This window comes from Mustela erminea, chromosome 2 (genome assembly GCF_009829155.1).
Source record: "Mustela erminea isolate mMusErm1 chromosome 2, mMusErm1.Pri, whole genome shotgun sequence".
In the NCBI taxonomy this organism is placed as follows: domain Eukaryota; kingdom Metazoa; phylum Chordata; class Mammalia; order Carnivora; family Mustelidae; genus Mustela; species Mustela erminea.
Window position 1 is genome coordinate 165,625,220 of NC_045615.1, and position 20,112 is coordinate 165,645,331.

General features: G+C 41.4%; 1 protein-coding gene across 2 annotated transcripts in view; it reads left to right on the forward strand.

The window, feature by feature from the left end:
* GPAT3 (glycerol-3-phosphate acyltransferase 3) overlaps positions 1 to 20,112 on the forward strand; it is a 58,426-nt gene that overhangs the window by 27,603 nt on the left and 10,711 nt on the right. For both annotated transcript variants that reach the window (XM_032334817.1, XM_032334818.1), the window contains 5 exons: positions 13,074 to 13,344; positions 16,494 to 16,568; positions 17,045 to 17,134; positions 19,280 to 19,373; positions 19,679 to 19,794. In XM_032334817.1, the coding sequence (XP_032190708.1) occupies positions 13,074 to 13,344; positions 16,494 to 16,568; positions 17,045 to 17,134; positions 19,280 to 19,373; positions 19,679 to 19,794 (646 nt within the window). The remainder of the gene's footprint in view (positions 1 to 13,073; positions 13,345 to 16,493; positions 16,569 to 17,044; positions 17,135 to 19,279; positions 19,374 to 19,678; positions 19,795 to 20,112) is intronic.

Genomic DNA, 20,112 nt, shown 5'->3' on the forward strand with positions numbered 1-20,112 from the left:
TTTCTGTATCATTTATTTCTGATCTAACCCTTATAATTGCTCTTCTTCTGCTGGTTTTAGGCTTCATTTGTTGTTCTTTTTCTAGCTCCTTTAGGTGTAAGGTAGGTCATGTATTTGAGATTTTTCTTGCTGTATTGCTACACTTCCCTCTTAGGACTGCCTTTGCTGCATCCCAAAGGTTCTGGACTATCGTGTTTTCATTTTCATTTGCTTTTATGTATTTTTTAATTTCTTCCTTAATTTCCTGGTTAACCCATTCATTCTTTAGTAGGATGTTCTTTAACCTCTGTATACTTATGGTCTTTCCAAATTTTTTCTTGTGGTCGACTTCTAGTTTCATGGCGTTGTGGTTAGAAAATATGCATGGCATGATCTCAGTCTTTTTGTGCTTGTTGAGGCCTGATTTGTGACCCAGTATGTGATCTGTTCTGGAGAATGTTCCTTGTGCCCTTGAAAAGAATGTGTACTCTGCCAGTTTAGGATGAAATGTTCTGAATATATCTGTTAGGTCCCGATGCAGGGCTTGATCCCATGATCCTGAGATTATGACCTGAGCCAAAGGCAGAGGCTTAACCCACTGTGCCACCCAGGTGTCCCCTTATTTTACTTTTATTAATTGGATTAACTGATGGGGTACATAGGTACTTAAAACAAACTTTACCCTTTTTATGTTTAAAAAAAAAAGAAATAGAATTAAAAAGTTGAATGTCTCTTAAATGTGCCAACTGGGGAAACATGGCCAGGGGTACATGAATAGTTTCATAACTAATGCTTTTTTCTTTTCTGAACGAGGCAATCATGACCGAGTACCTCTTAGGAAATCAAAGGAGATGCTAAGCCAGCATTTATTTTGAGCACATTTCATATACATGACAAGTCACGACAGTTGTACTGATTTTACCCTCTTTTTTTTTATGGACCTAGTACATGGCATGTAATAATTTAGTTTTTCTAAAGCAGTTTTGCTGCTATAGGGACACCTGTGCACCTTCTATGTAGTGAAGTGTTTCATTTTGCTTGCATTCACATTTTTTTGTTTTTCTCTTCAATCTTGCACTTTCAAAATTAAAGAAACTTCAGACCTTAAAACAACAACCCAAAGATGACCTAGCCAACAGCAACCCCTCTAAGAAGTATATTGCTGATTTGATCATCCAATAGATAACATATTATCAATAGTAAGTGAAATTAAGCAGAAAGATGTTAATGTGTGTCTGTGAGCTCCCAGTGTTCTAATACTTATTGGTAATAACTTGGTTCTCTCATCCTAAGTTTTTATCCTTCTTTTTTATTTAAAAAAACCTTTTTTTAAAGAGTTTATTTACTGATTTGAGAGACAGAGACGTGTGAGAGAGAGAACGAGCGCGAGCAGGGAGGAGGGGGAGAAGCAGGCTCCCTGCGAGCAGGAACCGGACAGAGGGCTTGATCCCAGGACCCTGAGATCATGATCTGAGCTGAAGGAAGACACTTAACCGACTGAGCCACTCAGACGCCCCGAATATTTCTCCTTCTAAATCGATTTAATTTACAAGGTGAATGCTTTATCACAGATGTGTTGCTTGTAGCAACAAAATGACAGTATGACTCAGAGGTGAGGGCAAATGCAAGTTTTGTGGGTGCCTGAAGCTTAAACAATTTGGAGAGCCTCTTTAGGTAAAAGACTATACAGAATTAGGGGTGGGACTTTGGAAGGAGCCGTTTAGGTGAGGAGACCAAAGATGAACTGTGTTGGCTTCATGGTCAATCTGTCTCTGTCTCAGCGACCTTGAACTCAAACCTAGAGTCATGGGTGAGGGTGTAACAGGCTGTTGGGACCAAAAGAGATAGAAGGTGTTTCCTAAAAACCTTGGCAACATCAAGAGTGATTATGCTTTCTAAACCTTGACTGACTTGCATACACGGGGCAGCTGATTGTGCCTCAGGAGGACTCGAGGAGCAACAACGCCGGCGGGACATGCGCCGAGGTCACAGAGCCCTGGGCTGGACAGAAGAACCGCCTCAGACCACTCAGACCTGGAGGAACAATGGAACTGGGGAAGGAGTATCAAGTGGGCTGCTGCCCAGTGGGCTGCTTTTTGTTGGGCATGGGAAGGTACAGAGACCGAATCAGATGTATTCCAGGCACTGAAAGATTCCTGCCCTCGTCAAAAAAAGAGAGAAGAAAAGTGATGTGGATTACAATGACCCTGGAAGGATGAGGCAGTGTAAATAAGTTAGTGACCAGTGCGTCTCCAGATTAATGCTAGATGCCGGCCCTGCACAGCGTCTCCTAGGTCAGAGTTCCGTTCCTTCCCTCACAGGCAGGAGAGACACTGTAAGAACTGTTACTCAGATCCCTTTTTAGCGAGGTCTTTGGGGCCTGTCAGAGGGCAGGTGCTGGACAGAGCGATGTGGAATTTGAAGCTTTAGGATATGAGGAAGCAATCGGTGTTGGAGTAGCAGAGTTGGTTTCAAAACCTCGTTCTCTTCCTTACTGTTTTTTGGCCCCTGGAATGTTACTCAACCCTACTGAGCCCTAGTTTCCTCATCTGTAAAATGGGGGTAACCTACAAAACCTCATAGGATTCTGGGGATTAGTTAAGTGTAGGTGTCAAGGGCTTAGCACAGTCTGGCATCAGAAAACATTCAATAAATGTCAGTTGTCTTCTAGTTTAGAATATTTATGGAAAAAAAGCACTATAATTTCCTAGAACCTCTAATTGGGATTGTAGCTACAAATTGTGGCAACTCTTAAATGTAACATGTTTCTGATTTTTAAAAAGTGGAGGCACAGTTAACACATATTAAAATGCACAGCTATCAAGTGTTCAGCTAGATGTCTTTTGGGGTATTTATAGACCTGTCGAAGAATCTGTCATAGTTCCCCTAAAGAACACAGCCCAGTTCTCAAAAGTCTCTCAAGCCCTGCCCAGATGTAGGGTCCTCCCTCGGACCCTGCCGTCACCTGTCTTCCGAGTTCCATCATCTGTCAGTCTTTCTATGTTTGAAATTCGCATAAATGGAATCAGAGGGTATGTGCTCTTTTCTACCTGTTTTTTCACAAAGTATCATATTCATGAGATTTCTCCATGTCGTGGGACTCAGTGAATTTTTTAAATTGTTGTGGAATTCCTTTATTGAAATACATCCTTTGTTTAATTCGTTGTCATGTTGATCGACATTTGGGTTGTTTGCAGTTTTTAGCCCTTAGGAATAAAGCCCCGTGACCATTGTCCTGAGCCTGTTTGCTTGTTTTTTTGCCAGAGGACAATACCTGGGGTGATTGAAAGGCATAGGGTAGGCGATTTATGCTTAGCAGTATTAGAAACTGCTAACTGGTGATCCAAAATGAGTCGTACACTCAGAGTCCATCCAGCCGCTGCCCGACTTCCCCAGCACTCTGCAGTTTAACTGGGCCTTTTAAATGATGGGTGTTTGGGGGGGTATGTTGGTCGCATGTCATTTCGGTTTAAAAAAAATAGCACTTTTAAGTTCTTTCCTCTCACTCTGTAATATAATACATATACTTTATCGAAAAAGGAGATATGTAGATATATAAATAAGAACATTAAAAATCACCCATATGAAATTTTGTTATGCAGAAAAGACCTAATTTTCTTGAGTGTCATTAGGTTAGAAGTGTTTTTGAACATATGTGTGTAACTACAACCCCAAAGGATTGTGCTTTCTCCCTGAAGCTACCCTGTGCTTAAGAACTAATATTTTGATGTATTTCTGTATTTTTTTTTTGATCCTTCATGTGTGTTTATTAAAATGTGGTTGGCTTTCTAGTGCGCGGGTCCGGGGCTGGGCCCTGGCGCTGTGTGTTCACAGGTTCCAAAGACAGTTCTGATGTGCGGCCGTGCTTGAGTTCAGCTCCCTTTCCCTCCGTTCTGTTTAGTGCCTGGCTGTCTCTCTGTCGTGGCTGAATGACGGATTAAGTGAACGAATGCTTTGGGTTTGGGTGAGGAAATTGATTTCCAGCTAAACTGACTTTGCAAATGAGTTTCTGAAATGGATTTTTTAAAAATACAGCACTCATTTTTAAGAACTAACAAGAGCAGTACAGTTAATCTCCTTGTACTAGCCACCCAATTCAGTAAGAATTTACACCATCTGTCCTCTTTTTTCAGCTTTTCCTTTGTGGAAGTGTTTTTTTTTTAATTAACATCTAATGTATTATTTGCCCAGGGGTACGGGTCTGTGAGTCTTACACATCTCACAGCACTCGCCGCAGCACATGCCTTCCCCCGTGTGCATCACCCGGCCACCCTCTCCCTCCCCCACCCCCCAGCAACCCTCAGTTTGTTCCCTGAGATGAAGAGTCTCTTATGGCTCGTCTGTGGAAGTATTTTTTAGATAAATTTTAATTACAGATGCAGTATGTGAGCAACATAGAAAATTAGAGAATACAGGTAAGCAATCAGAAACACCATGTTCTCACCTTAATGTGTATCCTTTTATGGAAGCACTTTAAAAACTAATCCTAGATACCATGCCATTTTACCTTCAAGTACCTCAGTGTATACATTGTGAAAAACTGACTTTTGTTTTAAAGATTTTATTTTTATTTATTTATTTGACAGAGAGAGAGAGAGCGAGAGATATCATAAGTAGGCAGAGAGGCAGGCAGAGAGAGAGGAGGAAGCAGGGGCTCTTTGTGGGGCTCAGATCATGACCTGAGCCGGAGGCAGAGGCTCAACCCACTGAGCCACCCAGGCACCCCCTGACTTTTGTTTTAAGTATAACCCTGACACCTTTATTACACTTAACTAAGTTAATAATAATAAACGGGATTTTTTAAAAAAGTACTTAGGAAGGAGAGCAGCGGTAATCAGAAACACAGAGGATTCTCTGGGAAGTAAGCACAGTCAAATTCACATGCTAGAAATTATGGCTTGATTAATGGCCCTGGGAATTGTCTGCACAGGGTATATCTAGAATTAGCCTTGCAGCATTACAGCTAAATTTTTGTGGAAAATGTGACCAAAAAAGGGCCGGAAAGCTGTGCAGTCAGGTGACTCTGTAGTTGCTGGAGTCATCTGTGTGATGACTGACGGACAAGAACAAGGACAGAGACCCCTGGTTGGAGGGATCCATCCCAGGCCCTTAGTTGTGCCAACTGTGTAAAGATCTTCCAGTCTTTGACTACAGCCCAGCGATGGCGTGAATGTGGGTCTTGGTCCTCTGGAGCTTGACGGTGAGTATGTCTGTTCCCCCCACCCCCACCCCGGCCCCGGGCAGCTCATCTTTACCACTGCTTCACCTTGATCTCTGCTGTAAGCCCACTGATGGGTCAGGAAGGACATGGGGGTGTGGTCAGGGTGGACCACAGACCCTCAGAGGAGCTCCTCACACCAGGAAAAGGCCTTTACTACCAGTGGTTGGTGCCCCCACAGGTAAACTCCTCCCTGCCCCCTTGCTTAGGGGGATATGAGCTTTTTTTTTTTTTTTTTTAAATAATGGAAGTATTTATTTAATCCTATAGTGGATAAATGACTGAAACAGGGATTCACAGATACTGTCTCTTTCTCTCTTTCTAATCTCTTTCTTTTTAATTTGGTAAGAACACTAAACATGAGATTTATCCTTTTAACAAGTTTTTTTTTTTTTTTTAAGATTTTATTTATTTATTTGGCAGAGAGAGAGAGAGGGAACACAAGCAGGGGGCGTGGGAGAGGGAGACGCAGTCCTCCTGCTGAGCAGAGAGCTGGATGTGGGGCTCGATCCCAGGACCAGAGCTGAAGGCAGCCGCTTTACCAACTGAGCCACCCAGGCGCCCCTTTTAACAAATTTTTAAGTACTTAATACAATATCATTACCTATAGGCAACATTGTACAGCAGTTTGCAAGTAAACTTTTTAAAAATTGAAACTTAACACACACAGGCAAGAGTGTAAAATTATAAAGGTACAACTTAATGGTTTTTCCGAAAGTGAACTTACTCATGTGCTTCTCATTTTGATCAAGAAACGGAGCATTACCAGAACCCCTGAAAGTTCCCAAATATCCCCTTTAAGTCACTGCAGGACAAGGAAGTGTATTTTTGTCAATTCCAAACCAGATTTAATTAAAAAATTTCTGGTAGAAACAGTGCTGAAGATTTCTATTTCATGGACTGGTACTATATGATCACCTACGTTTTGGGGTTAGTTGGGCTTATGACTGGATGGGCTTGGAGCTGAAACAGACTAATTCAGTCAGAGTTTCCAGGAGAGAGTGTATTTTGAACTCTGAGCTTCTGACTTTTGGAAGAGAGCCCATTGGCAGGTTAAGGATCTGCTCCTCTATATACAGCCTCTTGTATACACTTTTGATCTGTAGTGGACCCTGATTTTCCCTAATGGCTGACCTAGAAAGCATGATTTACATCTGAAGGATGGCAGAACTACTGTGATTTATAAATGAGCCGTCATTCCGAGAGTTCACTCAGCTAATTTAGAGTTAATTATATTTGAAATGGTTTAAACTTCAGCCTCCATTTCTTTTAACTTTTCCTAGCTGGTGTTACTGATGTCCCATGACTTGCTAAAGGCACAGGGCACAGGGCACAGGGCAGCTTGTGTAATTAATCTCTCGTATTAGAAAGAGATAGTTTTTCTCATTTTATTTCCATCCAAGCATGGACCTTGTCGGGTTCACCAGAGCATTTGTTATGAGGACAAAGTTCAAAGTTTATGGCTTTACTATTTTGAACCTGACTTAGGAAACAAAGGGAAATGCTTCCTAGAGTCAGGGTTCTATCAATTTCAGAAATGTGGATCGCTCTGAAGGATCAGGACTGATTTGTTAGTGATAAAACTAGGTTTCCTTAATGACCATAAAAACTGATATCAAAATTGTGTCTGTGCCAGTTAAATCTGATACGTATTTACAGCTATATATTGAAAACTTTCAGTTTACTTAGGAACATTTCTTGGTGCCAAAAGAAATACTTCCTCTTTCCCTTTCTAACCTTTACTTTGAGGCCTGAATCAGAGTGACTGTATGTTGACTGAATGAAGTTTTTTGTTTGCTTTTTTTTTTTAGCTCTCAGAAGGTATGCTTAGGGCAAATTGAATCGGTAAGTCTGACCCTGAGTGGCCAGTCTAGTTAGGGAGGGAAGTGATATTACGTATTGGGCAGTGCTTCTTTTGATGTCAAATTTTATAATAATACCCACTTTCAGAATTTGTGTACCTTATGGAAGAGCTTCTAAGCTGGTAACTGCTCTCTGACAATATAGATTTTTGTCTTAGGAACAATTGTCAGTTCCATGTAATCTTTTGTTGTTGTTTCCATAAAGTTTTATTTATTAAACTAAGTTTAATAAATAAAACTTTATAGAAACAATCAAATTCTTCTGTGTATTGTTCCCTGATTCCCCCCAAAACTGCTACTCTGATTTTCATGTTTATTATTTTTGTGCACATTTTCATGTTCCCTATACATGTACATATCTTAACACATAGTACTCATTGTTTTGCATTATTCTGGCCCTATAAAAATATCACCATCACATATCGTTCTGAGTCATTTGTTCATGATGATTTTTGCAAATTACCTAAGTTGGTCACTTTTCCAGGTAATTTCTTCTAGCTCTTATGTGGCCCTGGATGTATCCATCTCTTTTTTATATGAGCTTCCCTTTGTTTTTTTATTTATTTTTATTGAGGTACAGTTACAGCATACTGGTTTTAAGTGTACAACATAATGGTTTGATATTTGTATGTATTTCTGTATATCCATCTCTCTAATGTACCTTGAGATTGCTGTTGCAAACAATGTGGCAATTTGTTTTTATATTTGTCTACTTTTGCATAGTTTTATAAGAACTTATGGAGTGTATCGGAAAAGCTCTCTCTTTTTTTTTTTACTTTTTTTTAAAATTTATTTTTTATTTTCAGCATAACAGTATTCATTATTTTTGCACCACACCCAGTGCTCCATGTAATCCGTGCCCTCTCCAATACCTACCACCTGGTACCCCGACCTCCCACCCCCCACCCCTTCAAAACCCTCAGATTATTTCTCAGAGTCCATAGTCTCTCATGGTTCACCTCCCCTTCCAATTTCCCCCAACTCCCTTCTCCTCTCCATCTCCCCATGTCCTCCATGCTATTTGTTATGCTCCACAAATAAGTGAAACCATATGATAATTGACTCTCTCTGCTTGACTTATTTCACTCAGCATCATCTCTTCCAGTCCTGTCCATGTTGCTACAAAAGTTGGGTATTCATCCTTTCTGATGAAGGCATAATACTCCATAGTGTATATGGACCACATCTTCCTTATCCATTCGTCCATTGAAGGGCATCTTGGTTCTTTCCACAGTTTGGCGACCGTGGCCATTGCTGCTATGAACATTGGGGTACAGATGGCCCTTCTTTTCACGACATCTGTATCTTTGGGGTAAATACCCAGGAGTGCAATGGCAGGGTCATAGGGAAGTTCTATTTTTAATTTCTTGAGGAATCTCCACTGTTCTCCAAAGAGGCTGCACCAACTTGCATTCCCACCAACAGTGTAAGAGGGTTCCCCTTTCTCCACATCCTCTCCAACACATGTTGTTTCCTGTCTTGCTAATTTTGGCCATTCTAACTGGTGTAAGGTGATATCTCAATGTAGTTTTAATTTGAATCTCCCTGAGGGCTAGTGATGATGAACATTTTTTTTTTTTTTAAGATCTTTTCTTTATTTATCTGACAGAGATCACAAGTAGGCAGAGAGGCAGGCAGAGAGAGAGGAGGAAGCAGGCTCCCCGCAGAGCAGAGAGCCCGATGTGGGGCTCGATCCCAGGACCCTGGGATCATGACCCGAGCCGAAGGCAGAGGCCCAACCCACTGAGCCACCCAGGTGCCCCGATGATGAACATTTTTTCATGTGTCTGATAGCCATTTGTGTGTCTTCATTGGAGAAGTGTCTGTTCATATCTTCTGCCCAATTTTTGATATGATTGTCTGTTTTGTGTGTGAGTTTGAGGAGTTCAGTATAGATCCTGGATATCAACCTTTTGTCTGTACTGTCATTTGCAAATATCTTCTCCCATTCCGTGGGTTGCCTCTTTGTTTTCTTGACTGTTTCCTTTGCTGTGCAGAAGCTTTTGATTTTGATGAAAGCTCTTTTAAAGATGGAATGGAAATAATAAATGGGGAAGGAGTGAGAAAATGCCATTTAAAAGAAACACAGTGGGGCACCTGGGTGTCTCAGTCTGCCTTCAGCTCATGTTGTGCTCCCGGGGTCCTGGGATCCAGCCCTGCTCAGCAGGGAGTCTGCTTCTCTCTCTCCGGCTCCCCCTGCTTGTGTTCCCTCTCACTCTGGCTTACTCTGTTAATAAAAAATTAAAATCTTTAAAATTCCTAAAACAAAAGACGCGTAGTACCAGTTCATTCAGGTAAGAATCATCGGAGCTGCTAATGTCATTGGGTGAGGATTTGAGGAGCAGAATAGTTCCTTAATCTCAAGGTATCTCTCCTTCACAGGTACTTGCAGACTGTAATTCTCCACTTACTGATCAAGCAGAGAAAGATGGTAACTTTACAGTGGAGAAATCTGGTAATAACTAACTGCCTTAAACCAACCAAAGTTAAATGTCATCAGTCACGGGACAGACCAGTCACATGTTCCCAACGCGACTAGGGAGAAGGACACACCGTTTACATAGTACTCCTGCCCAGAGCCTGCGTCTGTCTAATCATGAGGGGACATGAGACTAACCCAAATTAAGAAACATTCTTCAAAGTAAATGGCTTGTCCTCTTAAAAAATGCCAATGTCTTTTTTCCTTATTTATTATTTAAATACAGTTAATTAACATATAACATATTATTAGTTTAAAATGTCAGTGTCGTTTTTTAAAAACAAAGAAAGGCTGAGGAACTTTTTATATAATTAGGAGACTAGGAGATGACATGTAAATTAATATATGATCCTTGGTTGAATTCTGGGCCAGAAAAAAAGTGGTATGAAGGCCATTACTGGGACCATTGTCGAAATTTGAATAAGGTCTGTACATTTGATGCTAGTTTTGTAGTAATGTCCACTTTCCTGATTTTGACAATTTCATTGTGATTAAGTAAGTAAAACCTTGTGTCTTGAGGAAATCAGTGCTGAAGTATTTAGGGGCAAAGGGCATGATGTCTGCAATTTATTCTCAAGTGGTTTTGAAAAAAGTGTCATTTTATACATCTAGGGCTCGCACAATAAAGCAAATGTGACAAAATGTTGGCAGTTCATGAATCTGGATAAGGTGAACTCTCATCACCCCTTCTCTGCACACTTGAAATTCCTGAACAAACATCTTCCTGAGCTACAGCTGGAAGTAGAATCGCTGGGTCTCGGGCTGTGAATATCTTTACGTTTACTAGATGGTTCCAAATTAATTGTTTCCCAGTAGGGTTATACTACTTACATTACAATTGGCCAAATTTTCACTAGCACTTGATAGGACTCAATTTAAAATTTCCTCAGTCTTTATCGGTATGAAATAGTATCTCACTGTTATTTTGTTTGTGTTTCTCTGCTGATAGTGAAGTTGAACATCTTTTAAAATGTGTAGTCATTAAGGGGGGGCTTACTCTTTTTTTTTTTTTAAAGATTTATTTATTTGACAGACAGAGATCACGAGTCAGCAGAGAAGCAGGCAGAGGGGGAAGGGAAGCAGGCTCCCGCTAAGCAAAAGAGCCGGATGCGGGTCTCGATCCCAGAACCCTGGGATCACAACCTGAGCCAAAGGCAGATGCTTTAACCCACTGAGCCACCCAGGCGCCCCAAGGAGGGGCTTACTCTTTTTATGAATTGTTTGCCATATATATTTTTTTTACTTCTTCTTCTTTTTGTATATCTTAATATATTCTGGAAATTAATCCTTTGTCGATTAAGGACATTAAAGTCACCCACATACCTTTGAAAGAGGCTTAACAAAAATCTAAAATTGAGTTCTATTTTATTTGAGTTACACAGAATTAAGTAGGTTGGAGGCCCGTCAGGTGGGTGGGTGCTGGGGCCCGGCCCCTGTTGAAATGTCTCTTTTCTCTTCCGGCGCAGTTAAGTGAAGAGGCGCGGCTCGAACTGGCGCTCTTCTCTAACCCCTCTGAAAACCCTTATTTCTAGAAAGACTGTCCACTGTCTCCAGTGTATTTCATTCTGAGATTTGCTAAATGATTTGTTCTTCCCTCCCCTTCTAGACTTAAAAAACCCACAAAACCCTATATATTGCTAAATAACGAAACTCTTGCACTGAGTGTTGGCCAGCACTTGGATTGAGTAACCTGTTCGGAGGTATTGCTGCTGTCCGCAGAGCAAGAGGGTAAATCAGGGGTGACAGGGTCTGGTTCACCCTCTGAGGGGAATCGGATCCTTTTCCGAGGGTGAGGAAAGGTTAAACCACTCAGACTTGATGACAGAAAAGATAATCTAATCATTCAAGAGCTTATTTTATTGTTCTAATTCTTATGGTGATAAGGTATTAGATTTGCATGTTGGTAAAAACAAGCAGGCAAAAACTACCAAAAAAACCCAAAAGTAAAATCGTGAAACTTTAGCCCTATAAAGAAACTAAAAATTTTCCCACCTCCAATTTTATAAAGGAGGACACCAAGTTAGGTGACCCACAGAATGATGCAGAGTGTAAGAGCCGGTGACTGTCCTAAACGGAACTTGACTCTGGACTCTGGGTTCTCTTTACTTTTTTTCTCATAGACCATGATGCTCTTCCTTCAGAAGAAATGATGTATCATCACCTCTCCTTCTAGGGATGCCTGTACCTGTTCTCCAGGGGATGGAGAACACTCTCCTCACTGATTTCTTAGTAAACTGGAAAGTGAGGAAATCAGAGGCCATTTTCTTTTAGGGAATTTAATATCTTAATCTCCACCTCAAAAGGAAAGGCTTTTCTAATTTAGGAGGTAAATTCCTTTGCAACACACCCCAGAGCTAAGATTGGACAGTTATGTCGTTGTATATATAGCTGCTCTTTGTTTACAGATCCTCTCACCTGTGATTCTTATTTAGTAGTCAGAACTGGGTGGCAGTGATCATTTTTTTCAATTTACAAAATTTATGCTACTTTAAAAATCTTTGAATTATTTTCTTTATGGGAAAGATAATAACAGCATAAAGAGGAAAATCTAATCATATTGCCCAGAGTTAACCACTTAACGTTGGCTTCTTGACATTTTTTTTTTATGTGTATCTATTTCCTGAAGTTAGTTAAACTATAGTTTTAGATCCTGCTTTTTTCTTTTCCACTTAACATTAAGGTAATAACTACGGTATTTATTAGATGCATTGTGTCATGTTGTCTGGATCGATTTTAACGGAAAATGCTACAGTGAATATTTTTGCCTAGATTTCTGATTATTTTCTTGGGTTAGATTCCTAAAATCAGAATCACCGAATCATCAGCGAACCTGTTTTTAGTTTCTTCATGTGTAAGGGATTTTGACAAACTTGCTACTAATTCTAGTTCCACATTCACACAAATTGAGTATGAAAATACTTATTTGTGTCATTAAACTTTATCACTAAACAAAAATGTTGCTGATTTGATGATGTAAAAAGGGCAATCTTTGTCTAATTCCCATTTCTTTGCTAGTAAGAGGTTTTGGTCTATTAACTATTAATGTTTCTATGAATTCAGTTTGTGACCTTGAGACTGATTTTCTTAGAAAATGATTTGTACATTTTAGAAACATCAGCATTTGCCATATTTGCCATTTGTGATAAATACCTTTGGCCATTTTGCTTGCTTTTGGTGTTATGGTTTTTATCAGGGAAAACAGAAGGTTTTATTTTTATGCAGCCTAGATCCATGCTTGGAGAGAGTTGGTTTTGTAACTTCTTTCCCTAATGGTGTGTAGGGAGGCAGTGCAACAAGAGAAGGGCTATCGAGGACCGGATTTCTTTGTGAGGCGTTGAGTGCGTTGGGTAGCAATCCTTTTATGTAGATTGACTGATTACGCTTCTTTGCCCGCTGCAGTTACTTGTGTTTTGTTTTTGAAATCTGCTTCATGTTACCCGTGAAGTTTGTTGAACCGTCTTCTGCACCAAGTTGCCCCATTGCTCAGTTCCTGTGTCATACGGCATTTTCTCATGTCCTGATGCTTTCTTTTAAGGTATTATCCAAAGAGATGAATCACCCATGGAAAAAGGGCTCTCTGGTCTGCGAGGAAGGGACTTTGAGCTGTCTGACGCGTTTTATTTCTCCAAGAAGGGCTTGGAAGCCATTGTGGAAGATGAAGTGACCCAGAGATTCTCCTCAGAGGAGCTGGTGTCATGGAATCTCCTCACAAGGACCAACATGAATTTCCAGTACATCAGTCTGCGGCTCACCGCGGTGTGGGTGCTGGGCGTCCTAGTGCGCTACTGTGTCCTGCTACCCCTGAGGTACGTCTCCTGCCCAGTGATTGACGGTATCATTGGTTCAGCTTTCTTTTTAAATCACGTATGTGATGGCCTCAGGCGAGTATTAGGGCAGTGACTTCACCCCTTCCTACCTGCAAAACACCACCAACTGGGACTCCCCAGGAACATGCAGAGTATCTGTTCTTTCACATTTTTTCCCCAAATGAAGGTGTGTATTCAGAAGCGAATACATGTCCGTCTGGATCCATGTTGTTCTTTCGGTCATAAACCATCGGAGGATAGGCGGCAGAAGCAAGTTGGCGAAGAGAACAGAGGATTTCTGGTTTTGCCTTCGCCAGAGTCCGCCGAGCTGTAACTGCCTTTCCTTGCTGGTCTGTAGCAGGTCACAGGTGCATAGGAGAGAAAAAATTACTGAGTGGTTAGCATGGGAGAGAAAGCCATTTAAAGGACGGAATTTGTTCCACCAAGTTCTTCATGATTCACTTTTCTCATTAAAAGCTCCCAGCTGTGTTGCCTTCTGGTTCTGAGCTGGAATGCCTCTGAGGAGGGGGTCCTTTCCTGTGCGGTCTACTGGAGCCACCGTGGGGACCTCAGAGGAGCAGAGTGATGCTGGGCCGTGGACGGAGTGCAGGTGGCCATAGTGTGTCCAGCATGGCAACGGCGGGTCGTAGGCATAGGCACGAGTCACAGTATTCCTGCGGATGGTCTTGCCTAATTTCCCTGGACATAGCCTTGGCCCCTCTCAACAGAGCTTTCCAGGCATTTGCTCTCAGCCCCCTTAAACTGGCACAGGACTTAGAACCATTTGACCCTCCCTAGGGTGGCCTACACTTGCCTCATTTAGGTTTGTTACAACTGAAGAGATTGCTTAAGTATAGGCAGAGGCACATTTCTAAGTTCTTTCTGTGTGGCTTTTTTTTTTTTTTTTTTGGCCCATATTGCCGGTTTGCCAGTTGAGGCACAGTATGTCTTTTGGAAATGATTATAGCTCTGCTAATAAAGTGGAATTCAGGTTTTCACATATACTTTTGCTTGAACCTTAAGCCAGTGTTCCCCAACTGAGGGGGTGTTCATTTACTCTGAACAAGTGCAGGACTGTCCCTCAGTATGCATGAAGGACATAGTTGCGCTTTTTTGTAGTAGATATTTCTAGGCTTATAGTTAGAGCTTCCATTTAGTCTGTTTTTATTCTTAAAAAAAAATGCAGCTTCAGTAAAGTTGACTGTATAGATTCACTGTCACACCTGCACTTGGCCCATGAGCCGGGGTCTGTATCCAAGGCCACCGGAGGGAGAGTGAGGATTTTTGCAAGACCGAGTCTTGGAGACGCCCTCGTTTGTCTGTTAGCTTTCTCCTGCTGCGGGGGCCAGCAAATGGTGTTATGATTCCGAGATCTACACAGATTAAACTAACACTCACAAACTAAAGAAGTAACAGAGAAGATTCTTGCAAAGAAACCCCGGATGTAGGATAAGCCAGTCATGTCAGCACCCAAGAAGAAGAATGGAGACTCCCACTCTTCGTGCGTCCTCTTCAGGGTGAAGGAACGGCCGGGTACATGCTTTAGAGGATGAGCCGTCGCGACAAAGTCACCACTCAAAAAGCAGATTGTGCTAAGATTGATTGTGTTGATGATTGCACAACTTGGTAAATATGCCGAAACCATGGACTACTTTAAATGGGGAAACTGTATTCTAGGGTAATTGTATCTCAGTAAAACTCCTAAAAAACAGACTGTGGCTGAAAACTTGTGACATCTATGAGAACTCTCACGTTGGCTTATTTAAACGGGAAACCAGAAGTTTCTGGTCTGTTAATCCAGCAAATAAAAACTTGCACTAGTTTGAACCCAGTTGTTAAATGTGTTCAAAGGTAACCCCTTCTGACTTAATGTGTGGGAACAAATGATTCTCATTAGGGAAAGGTAGCAAACCTTTATTTTAAAACTTTTGCAAAATTGGTGGAGAAAATTAAATGGGGATTTAGTTATTGCATCTGTGGTTAGCATGAAAATATGGCATCGGAAGAAAACTGAATCTGACCTTCAAATTGCTCTGTTACAAGGCCTTAAGCCAAGACTTTAACAAGGTTTTTGCTTTTCTTTTTTTTTAAGACTTTAATGAGGCTTAATGCCTTAACAATGTGTTGATAAGGAAGCCCCATTTATTTTGAAAGATTTTAAATCTCATTATCATCTTTTTGTGTAATTCTGCTTACATTTCTGAAAATAACTATTTTCTTTTTGAAGTGGTTCAAATGAATATTAAATGAATATTAAAAGCACCTTTCAAAAATAGAAAGGGTCTATGTGGAGATTAGTGGTATTGTGAGTCAGCTTGTTACTAACTCCTTCTATGTTAGCAGGAGCATACGGAAGGACAACAGACTTACGTTAAAGGGTTTCTACATGGTGCTATCATTTGGTGTTCTTATTATGAAAGGGCTTTTCCTGCTATTTGCTCTAAATTTAACATTTAGAGCAAATAAAAAATAAAAACTTCTGGTTTCCCGTTTAAGTAAGCCAACGTGAGAGTTCTCATAGATGTCACAAATTTTGAGAAAAATTTGAATTGTATCTCCCCCCATCATTAAAAAACACATAAGAGCAAGTTATTTTTAGACCTTTGGAAGATAGTTACAATCATACTATGCCCACCAGTGTATCCTGGACAAAGTAAGGTAACTACTTTTCAACGTGAGTCCTTCATAAAATATAAAAATTTTTTCTTATATTATTCAAACAGTTAATATGAGTATATTTAAAAACAAAATAATTCAGAAAAGCAAAAGGGCAAATGTTTTCATTTATCCTTCTCACAAGCCTGTTTCACCCTGGGAGGGTTACATGATTGAGTTTGAGTTTTGTGAGTACGTTTGTTTCTAGGCCTTCTGTATACACCTGTATGTTATGCTTGGTATGATTTTGAAAAATGCTATCATATTCTACATGTTATTTTGAAATTTATTTTGCTTTTTTTCCCTCTCAGAATGTACCCAGGACCACTCTTCCATGTCAGAATCTATAGATTTACTCAGTTCTTTTACTGGCAGCACCGTATTCCATAGTGTAGTGGGAAAAGAAGTTATTTTCAGTCTCATGATTTATGAACTGTTACTTCCCTTGGTCCCTTACCGTGCAGTTAACTTTTGTATTACCTTGTCTTTTTCAGGGTTACCTTGGCTTTCATTGGCATCAGTTTGTTGGTTATAGGAACCACACTGGTTGGGCAGCTGCCAGACAGCAGGTGAAATGTTCCCTTCCACTCAGCCATAAATAGGATGGTCACTTCTTTTAGCGGTGTCCACAAGAAGAATATTTGATCCCTATGTATTGCATCAAATTTATGGCCTTGACATACTTATTAAAATTTGGCCTCTTTCATAGCCATAGTTTGTATTTGACATGCCATCACACTTTCGTGTACCTGGTTAGAAATTCTTTCTCAAGGGGGAAATGGGGGCGGGAAAGGAAACACGTGGTCAGGCTCACCGGGGTGAGACCGAAGAAACCTCCGCTTCTCGTGGTCAGGAATCTGTCCTGGTAGTCTCGTCGGGTGGGAGCTGTTTTCCACTGGAGTTTTGTCTGAACGACTCCGTGCGACTTTAAGAAGTGAACGGTGCGTGTGTTTCAGAGCACAGGCTGCTGGAAGGAGCGCGTCGAGGGTTTTATTGTTTTGATTCCTAGGAGTGCCTGCCACGCACCGTTTTCTCTTTCTTTCAGCCTCAAAAACTGGTTGAGTGAACTGGTCCACCTGACCTGCTGCCGCATCTGTGTGCGAGCCCTCTCCGGCACCATTCATTATCACAACAAGTGAGTGTCCGCCGGCGCCTTCTGTCTGCCTTCTGTCTGCCTTCTGTCCCCAAACCCAGAGGAAGCAGGTGAAGTCAGCGTGCTTCCAGTATGTTCGTCCCTGCTGCTTAGAGCATCACAGACGTGACCGTCTTGCATGAAACACTTTTATTATTTTTTTTTAAGGATTTTTATTTATTTACTTGATGGACAGAGATCACAGGTAGGCAGAGAGGCAGGCAGAGAGAGAGGGGGAAGCAGCCTCCCGCCAAGCAGAGAGCCTGAACGCGGGGCTCGATCCCAGGACCCCGAGACCACGACCTGAGCTGAAGGCAGACGCTTAAACACCGAGCCACCTTGGCGCCCGCATGAAACACTTTTAAACAGCCATCCATTTGCTGAAGGAACCACATAAGAATGTAATGACCCTTGATAATTGGGCATTTCTGGGGTGCAGGCCAGGCCTGTGCTTCTCCTAGGTCGTCCCCCTGGGCAGGCACTGCTGTCCTGTTGTGTAGGTAAACAGGGGAAGCTCTGGGACTGGCTGGCTGAGGTCACATGACTAGTTTGTGGCAGAGTCAGGTTGTGAGCCGGGTCTGTGGGGAGGTGAGAAGTGAGGCCGTTGACAGGCCTGCGGTGTCGGGGACGGAGGACGGATTGTTAGCCCGTGAGGCTGCTTCCGAGCCTCAGCCCTGCCGTCCCGACGTTCCGTAACTGAACTGAAGACGGGTCACCGCACTCTGCTGCCCTCACCCCTGCCAGCAGAGGAGAGTGGTACCTGGCGGACGTTAGTAGCCGACTGAAGGAACTTGGATTGCTTTCGAATTACTTTTCTGTTAACTCGCTTTTATTCTTTTTACCTTTAACTTCATTGTTTTAAAAGTTTTGGAAAAGCCTCTCTTTTTTTGTTGACTGGATCTTTCTGCATCATTTATGGAAGGGAGACATTATCTTCTTTGGCCTTACCATGTGTTACCAACATAAAAGGCCCCTTAAGTTTCTAAAATTACATGATTTTGTCTTTGAGCTGTGAGTTTTGGGGATGAGGAGTAGAAGAAAATGCTTTGGTAGAACTGTGGTTAAAAGAGCTACTATCTATAGAAAAGGTGTTTTAGGGGCGCCCGGGTGGCTCAGCGGGTTAAAGCCTCTGCCTTCGGCTCAGGTCAGGATCCCAGCGTCCTGGGATCGAGTCCCGCGTCGGTCTCTCGGCTCAGCAGGGAGCCTGCTTCCCCCTCTCTCTCTCTGCCTGCCTCTCTGCCTACTTGTGATCTCTCTCTGTCAGATAAATAGATAGATGAGATCTTTAAAAAAAAAAAAAGGTGTTTTAATTACATAGAGAGTTCACAACTTATGTATAGAATTTCTTCTAATTTTAAGGAAAGCATGCTAAAGTTGTTATGCATTTGGTTCTTTCTTTTCTGTATTGGGCCAATGAAGACTGCTTTGCTTCATTAGTGTCAAATACTGGTTGAACTCTAGGACAGAGGTCGGCAACTGAACTACGGGCCTAGAGGCCAAATGCAGCCTGCTGTCTGTTTGTGAAGAAAGTTTTACTGGAACATAGCCATGCTCATTCACTTATATATCGTCTGTGACTGCCTTTGTGTCAAAACAGCAGAGTCTAGTAGTTTTGACAGGGATTGGCTGGTTTGCAAAACCTCAGATACTTATTATCTGGCCCTCAATAGGAAAAGTTTGCCAACCTCCTTTTAAGGGGATGGGAGGGAGGAAACTACAGTAAATTGACTCTGTGGGTCACTGTGGGTCACTAAAGGTGATGCTTACGAAGACTGCAGTTGTAGGGAAGTACTTGAGTGAAGCTTGTATATCACAATATTAAATTTATGGACTCTTTATAACTCAGTCGAATATTTTTAAATCATCCTTTTTCATTATAAAAGGAAAATGGACAATTACAAAAAAACAATGTAAATATATATAAAGGGCAAGTCATTGGCCCCTTTTCCTGAACTCTTACCCCACTCCCATCACACTGCCTGGAGGTAACCTTTTTAAGATGGGACCATATACTTTGAAACTGTATTTTTTTAATGGCCTTTTTAAAGCAAAATAGGATGAATCTATGGAAGCTGTTCTGCAAAGTAATGACAATTCTCCAGGTTTTTTTTTTTTTTTTTTTTTTTTTACCATTGTTTGTAATTGCAGGCAGTACAGACCCCAGAAGGGGGGCATTTGTGTTGCCAACCATACTTCCCCAATAGACGTCTTGATCTTGACCACGGATGGATGCTATGCCATGGTAAGAGCAGCTCAGTGAAGTGGTATTTCAGTGTACTTTTAATTTGCCTTTCTACTATCTTAACTACGTTGAAAGACTTCTACTTTTTAAAGCTAGGGTATTTTAAGCTTCAAATTCAAAGGTGCTACTAAAGAAGACTTTTTGCTTATATTTGGCCATTCATGTCCTAAGAACTTCAGTCAGTAAAAGAAGGCCAATCTTTTTTCTTCATGGGGAATAAGAACTTACTGGTACTTAAAAAAAAAAGAAGCTTTCCTTGCCTAGGTGTGTCTTTACATGTTTCTTTTTGTCTCATGGCATTTTAGGTTGGTCAGGTCCATGGTGGATTGATGGGAATTATTCAGAGAGCTATGGTCAAGGCTTGTCCACATGTCTGGTTTGAACGCTCAGAGATGAAGGATCGACACTTGGTCACTAAGAGGTAAGCAGTGACAAAGGCTACTCGGTATCCTTTGGGGTAGCATAAAATCTGATAAATCTTGGCCTTCCTGCCAAAGAGGGCTGAGCAGTACCAAGGATTAAACCTAAAATATGTGGAGTTTTATTTGTGGTTACCTTTTTCTGCTGAATCACCTGTCCTAGCTACATTCTTAAAAATTTTAAGCCTTTAGTCACAGCGGGAAGTATGAGATTAGAGGGCCCATGCGTTTGTGTTGCTGTGGCTTGGGTATAGCCCAGTCACTGAGTTTTCAGAATTAAAAATTACTACCTTGTAAGTTAAATAATTCGTACCTGTTTT